We start from the raw sequence: 14,460 nt of genomic DNA, 5'->3' as shown, positions 1-14,460 counted from the left end.
GGGCGGCCTGCGTTGTTTGAATGACAGAAATCTATGTTTGCGCTTCATGACATGTTGGTGCAAGTGAAACTGTTTAGAGAAAACGGATTCAAACGAAACAGAACATTTTTTGTTGACTTGAAAAGCGTTACATGTGGAGACAGGAAAACCCTGTAATTCTACCATAAGAACTTTATCTATGAAACATAGTGGTGGTAGTGTCATGGTTTGGGCTTGCTGTGATGCATTGGGACAGGTAGCCTAGTTATGGCTGTAAATTCCAAAGGAAATATTACTTTCCTTCATGCTGCAAGACAGCGACTCTGAGCACACAAGTTACTACCAAAGAATATTCAGACTGGAATCAAACATATATGTTTTGTACAGATAAATTGACCAAAAGTACTTTGAGCGGATGTGCAGGACCCAAGAGTGCACCCAGATACTGAAAGCAAAATGTCACTCCTTTAATATAAGATATATATCTTCCTATTTCTACATTTAATATAATATGTTTTTGTCTCATTTCTTAAATGGGTTATTTTAGGGTTTGTGTGACAATCTTATAGACTTTTGAATTATATTCATGCAGAAATAAAGGGGTTTATTCAATTTCAAGCACTAGCCCCTAGATGGCAGAGCACACCAACCTTCCTTGCACGTTCTGTATGACTTCCTGCAGTTCTTCTTACTGGAATTTACTCTAACGTGATTATTTGTGCGACCTGACGAAAATTCAGCCACTTGAGTGCAAAACAGTGCCCGAAATCTGCGAGAGAAGTCCACAGGACACACTCACGCTCACACTATGAGCCGAGGCGTAAGATGGTGGACTAAAGAGCAAAGTTTGAACAAGAAAGCAGAATGTTGTTTATCAGCGCGACCCACTTCGGAGCGCCATCACTTGGCGGTTGCAGGTTCTCCTCGTGATACAGCTTCACTTCTCCTTTACATTCGAGTGTGTGTGAAACTGAGAGGGTGTTTTTAATATTAACTATAAAACTAGATATGAACATTTCCCCATCACATTCCCTGTGCAATGAGCGTGCATGCATTAACGCCCACTCCAGCTCTGTTTCCATTCCATTTGTGTTCGCTTCCTTTATCTCCCACCATCAGATGGAAGTGCTTCATCCCCCTGATGCGTGCTCCAGAGTCCACATCAAGGGATCATTTTGCTACCACGAAGTATGCATACGTGTGAGCGTGCATTTGCTTGACCGTCGAGGAGGTGATGGAAGGTGTTGCAACTTGGTTTGGACTGAACGTCTACGATCTTTGACGGTGTGAGCCAATCAGCCGGCGAGCACCATGCCTCCTGGTTCTTAATTGGCTGGATTTCCCGGCAAGAGCAGCTGATACACAGAGCCAGCTGGTTTGATCAGAGAGTGAGCCGCGGACACGGTGGGAAAGAAACAGACAGGGGAGGCAGTGACACAGAGGCCAGATTCAGCGAGGGTGTGTGCGCGCGCGTGTGTGTACTCCAGCAGCAAGTGATTACCGACCAGCATCCAAACCAATCAAGAGCTGTGGTGAAAGATTCAGAGAGAGTGCGATCCCGCTCAGATTCCCAGTCTATCCCGAGGCAAAGAGGTTGCCAGTGTGTTTATTGAGTCAGAGAGAAGGAACGGAAGTGCTTTCTTTGGAGAAGCACAGCTCAGCCTTTTTTCTTGTTTTGCCGTTTCGTGCTGGGTGAAAACAGATGGAGAAGATGAACCACAGCTCAGCTGAGGCAGAGGCTGAGACCATAGAACCCCTGCGTTACCTCAGGTAGGCACCTGCTCACTTATATTCTATTCTATTCTATTCTGTTCTGTTCTATTCTATTCTATTCTATTCTATTCTATTCTATTCTATTCTGTTCTGTTCTGTTCTGTTCTGTTCTGTTCTGTTCTATTCTGTTCCTTCTCCCCTGTTTTAAGCTGTTTCATTTCTTTCCACACTGTTGCACATTTGCCAGTTCATATGACTGCTCTAAATCACTCCAAGATTTGAGAAAGTGTCAGAATTAAGAGAGACGAAGAGGGAGATCCTCGTCTTCATCTTTTTGCAGGATATAAAAGCTGTTCTCATGTGAATATATACATTTTTATTTCAGTTTGGTAAAAATAAGCTTTGTAAATAGAAAAAAAAGAGAGAGAGTGGAGGGATTAAGAGGGGATCCAGTTATTTAAGTCACCACAACTGGTGATGAAAGTGAGGGTAATGATTATGATCTGTGCAGAAACACCTCAGTGTATTCCAGGTTACTTCTACTCTGCTTTGTCGGCCTTGAACTTTTTCCACTGTGCTCTGCCACTCAACTGAAGCCTGTAACTGAATTACAATTTTGAGTTCTTATTAAATTAGGAGGCTCATGTTAGATTTGGCAAACAAAGCCAAGCAATTTGTCATACAGCGTCTATGTAGATATGACGCCATGCAATTCACGGTTAGTGCAGGACGGTTGTTCCTGTTGCCTGTAAAACCACTTTTACTGTCTGAGTGACAGGAAAAGAGGTAAGAATTATCAGTGCCGCTGCATTGTTCGTGTGTCATCTAAAACATATTTAGGCACGAATGCAAGAGAAGCAACTTTACGTGCTCTGAATATTTTTCATATAATTCCCATAACCATTTAAATAAATAAAAAAAAAAAGGTTTCAGTAACAAAAGACGACAGAGTAATTCCAAAGGCTACAAAATGACTGACGAAGATATTGAAATCTATAAAGATATACAGTGAAGATGCCTCCGAGATGTGGTGTTTAGGCAAAAATACTTAAAGAGAGAATTCCATGCAGGCTGATGATGCAGATTCTAGGGGGGAAAAAAAAACTAAATTTCCGAGGAGCTTCAGGATGAGCTGAAGCTGTCTGGGGGGGGGCTGATTTCAGCCTGTGAGGCTTTTATCAAAAGAAAAATACAAAAAGCATAAATTAATGTTTTTTTCAAACTTTTATAGATGAGCCACAGTCTTTCTGAGGGGAATCCACAGCAGCACAGTGCTCTCTCGCCATAATCTGTTGTTTAATCTACTTCAAATCGGTTGACTTGTTCATCAGGAGAAAAAAAAAATCACCACGCTCTTTCTTCACTTAGTGCACTTCAAAGAGCATGTTGTTTTTTTTTAATGTAGCAAAGGCAGAGGGCTTCTTCCTTTCTGTTGCCCATTTGAAAATATTAATTACTCTGCAAACCTGCCACTGGTTTTATACTATGTGTGCACATATGGTGTCTGAACACAGCATCCAATTTGTACGTCTGCTGTGACACTAACAAAACACTTGCAATCAGTAATTTGCCTGCCGGAGATTCCTGACACCCATACATTTTATTGTCTTCATGTTGCTGCCATCTTATCAGAGCATGCTGGAGGAGCTTAATTAACAGCCCTCACTAACGCGTAATTGTAGTCTTCGCGCTCTGCCTGCATTTGCATTCTTCTCCAAGTGTGTTGACATCTGAGCAGCTGAGGCTGGAAGACTAACTATTACCCGGGAGGCTTTGTCCCAGTCGTCATCCTTGCAGATCTCCGTCGGAAGTCAATTAATGCAGTCAATTATTTTCAAGATACATTTTTGCAAGGGTGACTGAATAAACATCACCATAAGAAAAAATGGACAATATGTGTATGTACACATATATGCAAGGTTGGTGAGGATTTGTGGATTTGAGTAAATAATAGCTGAATGGACATAATCGCTGTCTGGCACTTAGGGTTCCAAGAGCCCTAAGCTCCATGAGACAACCTAGTGATGAAGCTGTTCAATAACATGGTGCAATTATGGAAACGTTGTTAGTGATTTATTTGCCAGAAGCAATCAGAAGCCAAATTTGTTCAATACGTGGTATTATCATGTATTTAGCATGATAATACGGTTAAGAAAGATCCAAATTCACTCTGAGCGTGACTCATCTTTCTCGCTGTTGTTTTTAAAGAAAAATGGATTAATTTTTTCAGTTACACAGTCAGTTGCATCAAGAAAATCCTGTCCGTGCGTTGTAGTCACAGCCAATTAAACAAGCTGTCTGAGTGTATCTGCGTTGGCTTCGTCTCCCTCCTTATTTGCAAAGATGAATATTGGCCTTATTGTTATTCCTTTGGCCTATCTACTTCCTCTCAGCTCCCTGCTACAAATTCCCAGGATGGCGGCTGCATTCACCTGTGTGACAGCTCTGGCATTTATTTGCAGACCAAATGTTACGATTGGGGCAGAGAAGTGGAGATGCAGGGAGCGAGAGCAAAGGGCAGATATGATTTGCTACCGGTGCAGTGTTTGGCCATGATTTTCCTCTTCCATTAAAGTCAGATTAGCTGTGAGAGTTCTCTATTCATCATATTTAAAAGACAAACACATGGGCTGGGAATGGGGAAATTTAGGGCTGACAGGGGGGTGCAGGGTCAGCACAGATGCCGTCCTCCATGTGAGGCATAGAATCTGTAGTAAGTCTGTTGTGTTCTTTTTTGTGTTTTTTTTTGTGATTTCAGCTGTTAATTGGGCTAAAATAAGACTAATGCTGCTGTTGTGTCTTATATAGTCTTTAAGTACTGGATTCCTATATACTGTCATGTTAGCATTAAACTTGTAAATACTATTGGGAGTCACTTGATAAAAGGTATTTTAAGAGTGGAATATTTGACTTCACAGAACAATGTATCTGGAGTGTATGAGAAGCTCACTCTTGAGAATCTTGCCTTGAGTCCCCTTTTCTACTCCTCCACACTGCCAGCAGTCTCCAACACTATCCAGTGCAATAAAGCTGAGGAATTAAGTGTGACCATGAAAATGGCCAGGCCGGCTTCATATACAAACGTCACTCGAGAACGAAAAACAAGTTTTATCTGACCAAACAGAAAAGAGACCAATGTCAGATGAAAACTCGGGTTGATATTGACAGGGCATTGAAGAGCTAAACTAACCTTGACTGCAGTCATGCATATAAGCATATAAGTCTCCAATCTTAACAGTGTAACACCCTACCCCTTTTTATCTATTGATTGACGCACGATATCTAAATACTTGAATACTTACATTTGTCTATATGTACCAAAGTTAAAATAAGGAGGCTGCAGGATGGAAATGGAATGACATTTTATTCGGGAGACCTGCGCTTGTCTCTCACTCCGAGACCGTTTCAGCACATCCATGAATGTGCTCGGTATCAAGAAAATGACAATTTGTGTCAAACTACAAAGATAAAACAGTTCTGTGGAGTCAATTATTCACAATGTCTACGGTCTCAAACATAATCAAATGTCAAACTGTGATATATATAAATAAAAAGAGAAGAATGCCTTACCCCTCACCCACCTCTAAAAGACCCAGCAAAGGCTACATGGTAGAGAACAGTTCAAGCAGGCCCTCCACTGAGCCACTGGCAGTGAAGGAGGAACAGGCAAATAGTCAAGATTGAACAGCTCTGACAGCCTGGGGGAAATATAAATCCCCAAATAGGTTTTGTGATCTGTACACAGAGGTGTAGGTTGTGTTAGAGATACCCCATCCCATCTCTGTGTATGTAGTGGCAGAATAGCTGATTTAGTTCAGTTGATCGAATTGTCAGAAATTTTACAAAATTGCTCGATGACCTTGTGAAGCCACGTGACCACATGAAGGTCAGTTTGGGTTTTATAAAAATGAAAGAACATCATCTGCATAAATGCTGATCTGGCAGTTAGTAACAGTTGTCTTTTCATATGAACATTTTGATTAATAGCTGCTGCTAGGGGCTCAATAAAGACTGAAAATAGTGAAGAGGAGAGTAGTAGACATCCTTGCCTAGCATCCCAATGTAGAGTGAAACTATTTATAGTAACTTCTTCTTGGAGTCGGGTAGAAAATCTTGACCCAGTTAAAAAATGACACCAAATCCAATTAATCAAACTGAATAACCTGTGTCTATTGTTGGAGTTGCCAGTTTGGTCAGAGTGCATTACTGATGGGGCGACTTTCTCAGTTCTTGATAGCTACTGGTAATACCTATATTATCATTATATATTATCTTCATGACTGTTTTAATGAGTGACGGGGCGATAACTAGATGTGATGATGGGATCTTTACTGGGTTTTAGGAAAACTAAAATGAACTTCAAATGTTGGCCTCCCTGTGAGTCTCTGATAATGGTGATTTTTAAAAAAAAAAATGTCCTACTCCGTTTGAGCTCACTTGCCAGGTGTTTACCAGAGTCAATAATGTCCAAACCGCTTTTATATTCCAGTCTTTTATGCAGAAAATGTTTTCTGTTTTATCATTTAATTTAATTAATATTCAGGGTTTCATAATTCTGTCTCAGTTTCCTCTGTTGGGCTACTTAAATTGATGTGTCCCATGAGTGATGATGTGCCAGCCGGAGGGTAATGCATTTCTGAGAAGGATGTCAAAAAACAAAACAACAAATGTTCAATTGGGGGTCTTTTAAAAGTGATATGAAAAAAAGATCCATCTTGCGAGGGTTTTCAATATTCAAGAGATCCCAGAGCATGATCACTGATAATTACTGGATACATTTTTGTTCTTGCGATGGTTGTCATCACAGAATCGCTGATTAATGCAAAAATCAATCTGAGGACTTGGGAGAAAAATGTGAATTACTTTTCAGATGTTTTTTTTTTTAACAGCAGCTATCGCCAAGCTAACACTGCACTTCATGAACGGCAAGATTTTCATGAAAGCTGCACTGAACCGTTGTCTGACACAGAAGCCAAATGTTTGGAAGGATGTAGAACTGGTAGAGGTCAGGGGAAAAAGAACACAGAAGCAAATGGAAAGGGTTGATAATAACACTTTCTCATGTTGATGGATTTTTACTGTTCATCCCTTATCTCTTATAAAAACTGAGGTTTTATGGCTCTTCTGTTCATTTTGCCCGAGCGTCCCAAAGCTCAAAACAATGCAAATTCAGGTTTAGATTAGTTTCCAGGCAGCATTAATAAAATACACAAGCGAGCCATTTGAGGAAGGATGAGCAAGACTCTGTCTACCTCATTATGCCCACGCTGTGAATATTTTAAGGGATTTCAGTGGATAATGGGGAATACTGGAGAAGAGGCAGTATTCTTCCCAAGGTATCGCAATTTATTAAAAATGAAAAAAAAGTAAAAATAAAAAACTCAATTACAGATTTACAAAAAAAATCTTCTACTTTCACCCCAAACTGCAAACTGCAAACGCAGCAGCTGTTGGTTTGAGGAGAGATGAAAGTAGACTGAAAAGGTCAAACACCTATCGACTGAAATCGTGGGTTGAGCTTGAGTTAATATTCACTGCAGGTTTGCTCTGACAACCCAAATATAATGAATTGCCTTTGAAATGCACCGGCTGAGCATGGAGTGTGGAAACTAACTATATTTACTACTTTGCAGGAGGAATATCAAGTCCATTGAGCTTGACTTGGAATGATCGAGATGTGTTTACTATTTCAATGCTTTTGCCACCTACACAAGATTCATGCTGTACCCTCTCTCTAACTCTGTCTCTACATATGTATAATATCTCTCTCTCTCTATATATATATATATAGATAGATAGATAGATAGATAGATAGATAGATAGATAGATAGATAGATAGATAGATAGATAGATAGATAGATAGATAGATAGATAGATAGATAGATAGATATTATATATATGTATGCATATGTGCACAGACCCAGATAATTATGGTAGAATGAGCCTGTGTATGAGTGGGCACTGGAGGAAATTTTAAAGCTTTTTCTCTCACACTCTTTACTAAATAAGAGGCAGATCAGTACATCCTGTCCTTGAAGCATGTGCCTCTACTCTCCTCATCTCTCGTTTGTGAAACACCAGGCTCTGGAGGAGTTTAATTCTCATTACCTTTACTTCCATGATCAACCTTAACCTGTGAGCCTTAACTGAAAAATAAAGGCTAGTGCACTTGAGCTGAAGCCACATAAACAATGACAAATTGTGAATGCATTTGTAAATGTTTCCTGTGAGTCCTTGTGTGTGTTTATGTCTATAAGCTGGATTTAATAGCATCTAGTATCTCTCTTGTGCCACAAAAATGTACTAGAGTGAAGAATCTGTTGAAAAACTCTCAACTAGATGCCTTCAAGCACCTCCCTGCTACATTCTCATCAAATATTCACACCTACACAAAGAGTCCTGATAGAAAAAGCAACCAATAGTGCCCTGGACAGCAGGAAACACATTTTCATGATCTATAAAATCTTTGCGGTGGTTTAGAGTTTCATAAATTCGATTCAATATGTTGAAAATGTAGTGCTGGCAGTGGCTTCAGTGCCTGCGCACCATGTCATCTGCTTGGTGTGTTTAGCAAGCACCAAATGAAGCTCCTGGGTACCATCTGCTTTTTCTTTTTTCAGTTACATTCTGACAATCAATCAAAAAAACAATTGCACCAAAAAAAAAAAAAAAGACATAATCAGAATGACAGTGTTGCCATTGCCTCTAGGTTTAAAAAGTGGTGTCTGTGCCCTGAACTGAGTTGTGTTCCTTTTTAGTGATGTTGTGTACATGATGTGCAGTGAGTCTGAAAAATGCAGCATCTCCATCCATGCAACATGAAAAGGGAAAAGAAAAACACCTTCCTGTGGATATGAAAGGATTTGGTCTCCATTTTCAGATGCTTTTTCCTTCTATAAAGAATTTCTTCCAATCACAGGGACTTTCATTTGACTCAGTGGAGCAGAGGCTATTATTAGAGGCAGAGCATTATTTCCTTTGGCAGTTCCACACTGTTTCTCAATTACACACTGTTAATTAAACTATCGCAGTGCTTATCTTTTCATACAATATTTTAGTGCTGTTAACAATATTGCAGGTGACATACTTTCAGTCTTCCTCGGCTCCTTCTGCTCTTTTCTTTTCACAACTTCACTTCTGTTTTTTGATCAGCCTCCTCTGCTAAACTTGTGATTTCCCACGTTTTGATGCCATGCTCGTTGTAAATGTTCATCGATTATCGAGCTGCTTGGTTTTTTTTTGTTGTTTGCCCATATGTAGTTTTTTTCTCAATATCTCGAGAATACATTTTGTGAGGGAAATGTTAGGGGGATCAATGGAGATCATGGCCACATGATAAGAATCCAGGTTAAAAGTATAGGATTTTTCCTGCAAGAACAACTTCAGATAGAAAATGTGCTCTTTAATGTGTACAGACTCATTGTTTGTGAGCATTAGCTGTTTATTTTGTTTACCAAGCCACATTTAGAATGCTGACGGGCGTAAGAGGGAGCAAAAAAGAGGTTAGGATTGTGAGTGTGTATCCCTGTTGGTTTGTGCGAGAAAGAAGGTAGAAGGTTTTGGCAGAGGAGATTTTTACAGGGTTTTGTGTGCTCTTCTGTTAAAGTAAGAGTTGGAAAATCTAACAATCTAAAAATGACTCTCAACCCGGCTGTTTCCTAGAACTCTCCAAGCATTCACATGATGTCACGATCTCTAGTACAGTCCTTTAACAAGTTAACAGTCAGATTTATGAGCTCTTGAAAAGGAGGTTTTAGTAAAGTTTAGCTGCAAAGAAAAGCACACTCTATATTGCACAACTGACTAATTTATTGCATGAATAATAGTCTTTGTTGTCACGTTCCTCTCATTAGTGCCCTACATCCAGTTTGAGCTCTGGCTCTGTTTTTTGTTTTGTATTTAGATGTTGGGTAACATGAGGGAATGGATATCACAATTGTGTTGAACTACTTTCTACTGTTTGTATCAGAGCATTGGCATTTGACTGGCTGAAGCATGTCGTCATAATGCATCAAATCTCCAGGTCTGTCGCGTGATGGCAGAATTAACTCTGCGATTTCTGCTGCAGCATTCATGACTGGAATGTAGCAGAAGAAATCAATGTCATCACTCACACTTTCCTCCCTTGAGTGAAGCATTACTATAGATTAGTAAGATATTAATGAGGCCTTTCGGTCTCTATTATCTCACACACATTTTTTTGCTTTGTTGAAAAAAATGTGTGTACTGACATTTATCACAGAACTTGCGCAATTCTATCTATAGTCATGAGGTATTCTAACTCAAGGTATCTGTATGTGGAGCCTAGCTACATGCTTACATTTACTTTGATGGTAACTCAAACTCTGGGTCAGTTACCATGGTAACTTACAGTATTGTGCTCGCTGACAGGTTTTCTAAGAAAAAAAAAAATCTCCTCATCCAATCCCTCCTGCTGAGCCTGAGGCAGCTGTCAGACATGGGATGTCCTTTCCTCATTTACCTGATTGATGTTGAGGCCAAATCAATCTACATGTCACATTGGGAGTGGATTTTGGGACACAAATTTGATGTGTGTTCCTTCCGTGATTGACTGTTTATTGTATATGATGGTTGTCTCATAAAAGTGCCTGCTATTTATAGGAGCAATATCTGGCTTTATATCTCTTAAGTTATAACACCTATAAACTATAAACTCTGTTCAGATTGACAGGGGATTGCATTAACTTAACAGATGCTTTTATCCAAAGCAACTTGCAAGTTATTGGGGACAATGTGGAGTTTGGTATTTTGCCCTGGGACATTTCGATATGTGAACTGGGGAAGTTGGGGTCCCAACTAACAACCTTCTGACTGACAGCCATCCAGCCAAGTAGATTGGATTGGTACGTGACAGACACAGCTCAGACAAGAGTTATGCTTCTTGTCTCTACATATGGTCTTCGTCCACCTTCAACTTCAAATCATGCTGCGTTTTCTGTACCAAGGAAACAGAATTTTTTGCTTTTTTCTTCGCTATGAAGGGCAAATTTTCATTGTTAAAAACCCAAAGCTTCTGTGTTACTTTGTGGGTGGAGATTATGTAGGTTTGAAATGATGGGAGGAGTTTAGCACCACAGGGGAGGTGATATAAGGACCGTTCAAGACCTCTGTTCCTTTATCCCTGTCTGCCATACTGCCACACCAGTAAGTGTTGATTGTTAGTTTGATTCTAGTTTCAGATTGTTGTTTGTCCTTTGAATTATACCTAAATTCCATGCACCGTAATCCTTTGTGTATTTCTTTTGAATAGATAATAACGTATTGTTTGGTGTTGAAGGCTTGAGAAGTCTTAACTTTGAGCGGATGCATTAATAAGTAAGCTTGCTAATACTATGTTTATCATTCTAATATACAGCATGTGTGGCAGTGTATTGATTTATGTTTGTTTGTTGTACAGAAATCATCCTTTCTACCATTTGACCAACCATCTCCAACTAAGGACAAATAAATGATTAAATGGCCTCCTTGGGTCCTACGTGTTTGCATGTGCACCCCAGTTAGAGTCACTGGTCCAGTCACCTTTATCCTCCACCACATGCAACCTTTAAATCATACAGCCCTTTAACATTCATAATTAGTTATGTCATTTGCACATGAAAGAAATGTGCTCATAATACTCTGACAGGTTCTTGTTTAATGAATGTATTTATATCCTGACAAGGGAATCTGGCTTCTTATTGGTTTTCCTTTTGTGCACTCAATGCACCATCTGTGACATTAGCTGATTTGCTATTTCAGAAATAAACATGTTAAAATTTGTAGAAAAGAAGCCCATATAAGAAATGCCTCTTAACATTAGTCAATGAAAACATAAAAAACAGAGGAATGGACCAACCGCATGACTGATGACCACACTCTGTCTAAAAAAGGGATCACTTCCAACTGTGGCTGAACTGCACAAAAGGGAAATGTAAGTATTTGAGAATAAAATTGTCAAGTCAAGTATTTTTCTATCAGTTTGGTGGGCGGTTGTAGGAGCTTTCAGCCAAGGTATTGTATGCTCTCTTATAAGGTAATAATGTGCTTCAAGGGTCATTGAGTGTAATTTGTGCCCAAATTTACATTTGCACGGTAACTCAAAGCTGTAGGACAGACCTCAAATATCAGACATCATTGTAGAAGAGAGGGATGGAGTGGAGTTGAATGGCTCACTCCTTCATTGTTGAAAAGGCAGCTGTTGTACAGTTTTTCTGTGGCATTTTGACCAAAGCATGTTCATTAAGCCCTCAGAGATCAGTCAATTTGTGAACTAGTGGCAATAAACGTGTCCTTTAAAATACTCCATATATCCATGTCATATGAAAGTGAAAGATTATCAGCCTTGGTTTTGTATACAACCAGTTGGAGGGTTTGATAATAAACAGCAATAATCACTTCTTACTGTATGAAAAGATCTATTTATTGAGCAATGCTCACCTCTTTTGCAGTTTAATTACACAAAGATAAGGTACGTGGTTGTGGCTGCCTAACAAATTTCCTGGGCATGACTTCAGTGGTGTCAGAATGAAGAATCGAGTCGAACGGGGGTCAGTTAGAGATGGGATATTAAATTGCAAATAAGAAATCTTTCTTTTCTGGCTCAAAATCATTTGTGGCTTCAGTAGTTTTCCAATATAGTAACTGAACCAAGGTGAACATGGGATTTTACACGACTGAAAAAAGAAGTGTTATTCAGTAGAATCCCTCCATTTTTTTGGGGGTGCTGAAATGTTAAGTAAGAAGAACAGTAGCATTCAAACTTCCACATGGACTCGGTCAGCACTTCTCTCTCCTTTTGCAATGTATTTCTGTTGTTTTTTCTGAAGATGTAGTCATGTTAATCTTATTTAAACATAATAACTTAGAACAACCTTTTTTGCTGCACCAGTTGCCATGGTGAATTGTATACTCATAGCTCCACTGATGGTTACTTTTTATAGTTACCATGCCAGTGCTTCACTTCGTGACTATACTCTTGCATTACCTCAAAAACTCAGAAATCTGGTGGGTCACAGTTAGGACTTTGCATGCAAAAACACAATGTAAAAATCAAACACACTCAAGACACTGACATAATGTTAGTTAAACAAACAAAGAGGGACATCGGGGGACTGCATCACTGTAGTTTTGGACCACAGATGCTAACTCTGAAACCTCCATTCGTCATGAGATCCTTATCGTTTAGGTTGCAGCTGTTGGTTAAATGTCGAATGCTGCATCATATTTATCGTTTTTTTGGTATGTCATGTCCTCCTAACATGTTTTATTTTGTTGCACACGTCTGTTTTGTGCTTTAGTGTTGACTTCTCATTAAAACCAAACCTGGAGGTAAACGTCTTCCAAGTGACATTGGTACAAAATAATTGTTGCTGCTTCATGCTAACTTTTAAGCGATAAATCTAAGCAGCTCAAAACTTTTAGCCTTAGAAGAAAATCTCTCCCAAAATGTAATCAAAGCAAGGCCAGTATTTGTCTGGAAAATCTCAATGCCTATGCTTAATATCTACAGAAGGTTAGCTAAGTGGGGCTATACAGACTTAAAAGGTGGATTTTTGTAACTTTCCCATTCAAACTATCACCAAAAGAGGGCAGAGTTTTACTAGATGGGGCTTATGTTTCCATTCCTGTTTAAGATTAAGCCAATGATTTACAAGCCTTTGCCTCTCTTGCTGTCATTTTGTATCTTTGCTGCTGAATGCAGTTTTTTCATAGGAGGGGGTGGTGGCATATAATTACTGTTACTATATGTTACTGGTCTCTGTGCTCTGTTAGCTGGCAGTTTGTTAATATGCTACTGGCTGCTTCTGCCACTGCTTCTTCTTTTTCTCCTGTTGGCTCTGGGGTAGACTTGATGCTGTGGTGATTCATGCCCCATCTAGATTTACAAAGTAGTATTACAGGAAAGTCCGGTCGGCCCATAAAGTTACCCATTTGTATATCTCAGCTTCAGTACAGACATCTTTTTTATTCAACATCAAAAGTACTACTTTTTCCTATTCTGTTGATGGCTGTAGTTGAATTTGGGGTATTTCAAAAAAATATTTCAACAAAGAGTACCTTTAACAACTCATGCAGTGGGTGTTATGAGCTTCTCTATTTGAATGTTTTCCTTACTTTAACCTAGCATAAACCTAACTTTAACCTAATGCCTACACCTAATAAAACAATGAAAACAAAAGCAAAAGGATAGTGTCAAACAAAAATAACGTTTAAACAGTGACAGTGATCAGCTTGGGTCTCCTGGCCTACAGTGAGGTCTGTACCTCCATCCTCAGACCCTCCAGCCTTTTTCACAAGTTAAAACAGGCAAACGCACCTATGAGTGTGCCTATGTTTGCCTCTGAATGCTGTAGAAGTGTCGCTGACAAGGGCCAGAGCTGTTCAGCACAATGAGACTAGAAAAAGAAATGCTCTCATGGTGACAGAATGGGAGCGATGCCTACTAGTTACCTGCTATATGTTCTCTCTGCTGGAAAAGGACTGTAGAGAAACAGAGAAGCAGATCCAGAGAGGCGAGAATAAAGTATAGAAAAGAGAGTTTGAGGTATATGGGGGAATGGGGGGTGGGGGGGGGGGGGGGGGGGTGGGTGGTGGTTAGATGTAGAGGGAATAACGTGTGTGAGAGGACCAGTGAGCTGATAATAAGATCTGGAGTGGGCTGTGTCTTAGCACTCACTTTTCTGTCAGCTATTACCACTTGTCACTCAAAACTGGTTTTGTGCCAGTTACCATAGAAACTATTCCTAGCTACACCCTAGGGAGGGATGT

At 39.6% G+C, this 14,460-nt stretch overlaps 1 protein-coding gene across 1 annotated transcript in view; it reads left to right on the top strand.

The window, feature by feature from the left end:
- Nucleotides 1-1,183: 1,183 nt before the first annotated feature.
- Nucleotides 1,184-14,460, top strand: part of yjefn3 (YjeF N-terminal domain containing 3) — a 42,674-nt gene continuing 29,397 nt past the window's right edge. The window contains exon 1 of the mRNA XM_072389773.1: nt 1,184-1,749. Coding sequence (XP_072245874.1) covers nt 1,682-1,749 — 68 coding nt within the window. The 5' untranslated portion in view covers nt 1,184-1,681. The remainder of the gene's footprint in view (nt 1,750-14,460) is intronic.

The sequence above is a fragment of the Leuresthes tenuis genome, unplaced genomic scaffold, assembly GCF_036924035.1.
Source record: "Leuresthes tenuis unplaced genomic scaffold, fLeuTen1.0.hap1 SCAF_7, whole genome shotgun sequence".
NCBI lineage: Eukaryota > Metazoa > Chordata > Actinopteri > Atheriniformes > Atherinopsidae > Leuresthes > Leuresthes tenuis.
The sequence above is the reverse complement of the archived record's forward strand: the minus strand, read 5'-3'. Positions and strand labels throughout refer to the sequence as shown.